Source organism: Pinus tabuliformis, chromosome 2_2 (assembly GCF_031772625.1).
Source record: "Pinus tabuliformis cultivar Carrire ecotype Pingquan chromosome 2_2, CPIR1, whole genome shotgun sequence".
NCBI lineage: Eukaryota > Viridiplantae > Streptophyta > Pinopsida > Pinales > Pinaceae > Pinus > Pinus tabuliformis.
In genome coordinates this window covers 52,387,016-52,389,723 of record NC_142300.1, presented here as the reverse complement: position 1 = coordinate 52,389,723, position 2,708 = coordinate 52,387,016, and the positions used below count along the sequence as shown (strand labels likewise).

At 35.4% G+C, this 2,708-nt stretch overlaps 1 protein-coding gene across 1 annotated transcript; it reads left to right on the top strand.

Moving 5' to 3' along the window:
- The first annotated feature begins 459 nt into the window (after window positions 1–459).
- On the top strand, window positions 460–903 carry LOC149191439 (uncharacterized). Its single transcript, XM_089406652.1, has one exon. The coding sequence runs from the start codon at window positions 460–462 to the stop codon at window positions 901–903; it is 444 nt and encodes a 147-aa protein (XP_089262778.1).
- Window positions 904–2,708: the final 1,805 nt, after the last annotated feature.

The following is a 2,708-nucleotide window of genomic DNA, read 5'->3' as shown; positions in this document are numbered from 1 at the left end:
TGGTTAGTTGACTGTGATATATCTCTTGTGGGATTGATTCTCTAATGAATAGGTTGGTTGGGGTTTTCCCCCATGGTGGGTTTTCCTAGGGTAAAAATCTTCTTGTCTCTTTTTTCATTTGTGATCTTCATTGCTCTAATTTATATCGTGTTGAATTTTTGAAGTATAATTACTTAATGATCATACTACCACACACAAAAAATATCTATATCATTTGAATTAAGTATCACAGTTTAGAAATAAAGTACTTGCATCTATTGTACTAGAAAAATAAATATTGTATCATAGCGTTGATGAAGGAAAGTGCATCGAGATCACTCTTGAAAAAGATCTTTATAATCAAGTTGCATCCATGGATTCTACTATGAAATCATAGAACAAGTTCGAGGGGCTACTAACTTTAGGGCTTGGAAGACAAGAATCAACCTGATTCTCACAAGGTAAGATATTTTTGAAATTATGCAAGGAAAGGGGACTGAACCTACAGATGAAGCAGGAAAGAAGAAATATAAGAAAGATGAAATCACTGCCATGAGCATTATTATGGACTCTATCAAGGATCATCTAATTCCATACATCTCAAAGCTTAACACTTCAAAGAAGATGTATGATGCCCTAAATTATTTGTATATTGTCAACAATATTGGCCAAGTCATGAGTTTGAGAAATGAACTTCATGATATAAGAATGACAAAGAACAATACAGTGGCTTCATACTTTGTGAGAATTTCTCAACTGAGAGATCAACTACAAGCTATTGATGAAATTGTCTCTGACAAAGAACTTGTGACTTCAACACTTAATGGACTACCACGTTCATCAGATTTGTTTGCAAAATGCATAAGCAGCCAAAAGGAAGCTCCATGTTTCGAAGAAAGATGGGCAACTTGTTCTAAAAAATAATCAAGAATTTTGTCTATAGAAAGAAAACCAAAGGAAGAAGAAGAATCTCAAACCTATGTGCCTCGTTCCAAGAAAGTTGGAGGAAGAAAGAAGTCTAGTTTTCATAAGAAGAAGAGGGATTTTGATAGAAGACCTAATCCTCAAAGGAAGAAAGATATGTCAAAAATTCAATGTTTCCATTGCAAAAAATTTGGTTACTTGAAAGCTCAATTTCTTGAAAGATTCTATGATAGGAAGAAGAGAGGAAATCAGCATGCCACCACGGCAGAATTTGATGAACATTCCAAGACACCCAAATTTGAAGGAGATAAATATCACTTATATTATAACACATTTGTAGGATCTCTTGTAGATGAAAACAACATATGGTTGATCGATAGTGGATATTCAAGACATATGATGAGATATTGTGATCATCTTACAAGATTGATGGAAGGGAAATTGACTCAAAAGGTGGAGCTTGGAGACAACAATAGCTATGCAATCGAAGGAATTAGGACAACATATATTGAGCTGGAAATGAGTCAAGGTGTTTACTTGAGCAACATACTCAATGTTCCAGGTTTGAAAAAGAATTTGGTTTCAATTTCATGTTTAGAAGATAAAGGAGATAGAGTAGCCTTCAGTGATGGGAAAGTCCTTGTGTGGGACAAGGGCTCTATTATAAGCTTCATTAGGGTTATTGGGATTTGTGAAGGAAGATTGTATAAACTCCTAGGGAAACCTTCCCAATATTTATTTCATAATGATATTAATCCTTGTGAGCTATGACATACGATATATGCACACCTTCATTATAGATCTTTTCCAGCCTTGAAGAAAATTGTTTCAGGTGTGCTAGATTTGTTGATGGATCATAAAGGTGTGTATAAGGGATGTTCTCTTGGAAATAATGTTAAAAAACCATGTCCAAGTAGTGGACATAGGTCCAAATAGATCTTGGATCTAGTCCACTCTGATGTGTGCATTCCTATGTCGATAAAATCTCTTTGAGGTGCTCTATACTATGTATAATTTATCTATGAATTCTCTCGCAAGACTTGGACCTATCTCATGAAGTCAAAAGATGAGGTCTTCATAATGTTCCAAGAATTCAAGGCTGAAGTGGAGAACTAGACCAAGAAGAGAATCAAGATCCCGAAATCATATAATGGAGGAGAATACACCTCTAAGGAACTCATCATCTTCTGTAAGGAAGTTGGGATTAAGAGGGAGATGATAGTTCCCTATAATCCTCAATAGAATGGAGTAGTTGAAAGAAAGAATAGATCTATTGAAGAGTCTATGAAGGAAATGATACATGATAAATATGTACCAATGTTCTTGGGGGGAGAAGCAGCCAGGACAATCGTTTACATTCTCAATAGAAGTCCTCATCAAATTCTAGAAGATAAGACCCTTGAAGAAGAATTTATTGGTCAAAAACCACAGGTTGATCATATGAGAATCTTTGGTTGTTCAGTGTTCATACATATACCCAAGGATAAGAGAAATAAGTTAGAGCCTTCTGGAAAGAAGGGGATATTTTTTGGGTACAATGAGTCATCAAAATCCTACACAATCTATATTCCAGGGCAGCAACAAGTTGAAGTAAGTAGGGACGTTACTTTTGGTGAAGATGTAGCTTATTGGAAATCTAGAGAAGAATACTCAAACACTAAAGATGAAGAAAAGAATCAAGTGGCTTCCAAAGAAGAGGTTACAGGTCCTCCTACATCCTCAAGTAATCTTGAAGAGCATGAAGAAATGCCAGAGGGACTTTGTGAACCATTGGATCCTATGGTTGTTCTAGAAAATAGAAAAAG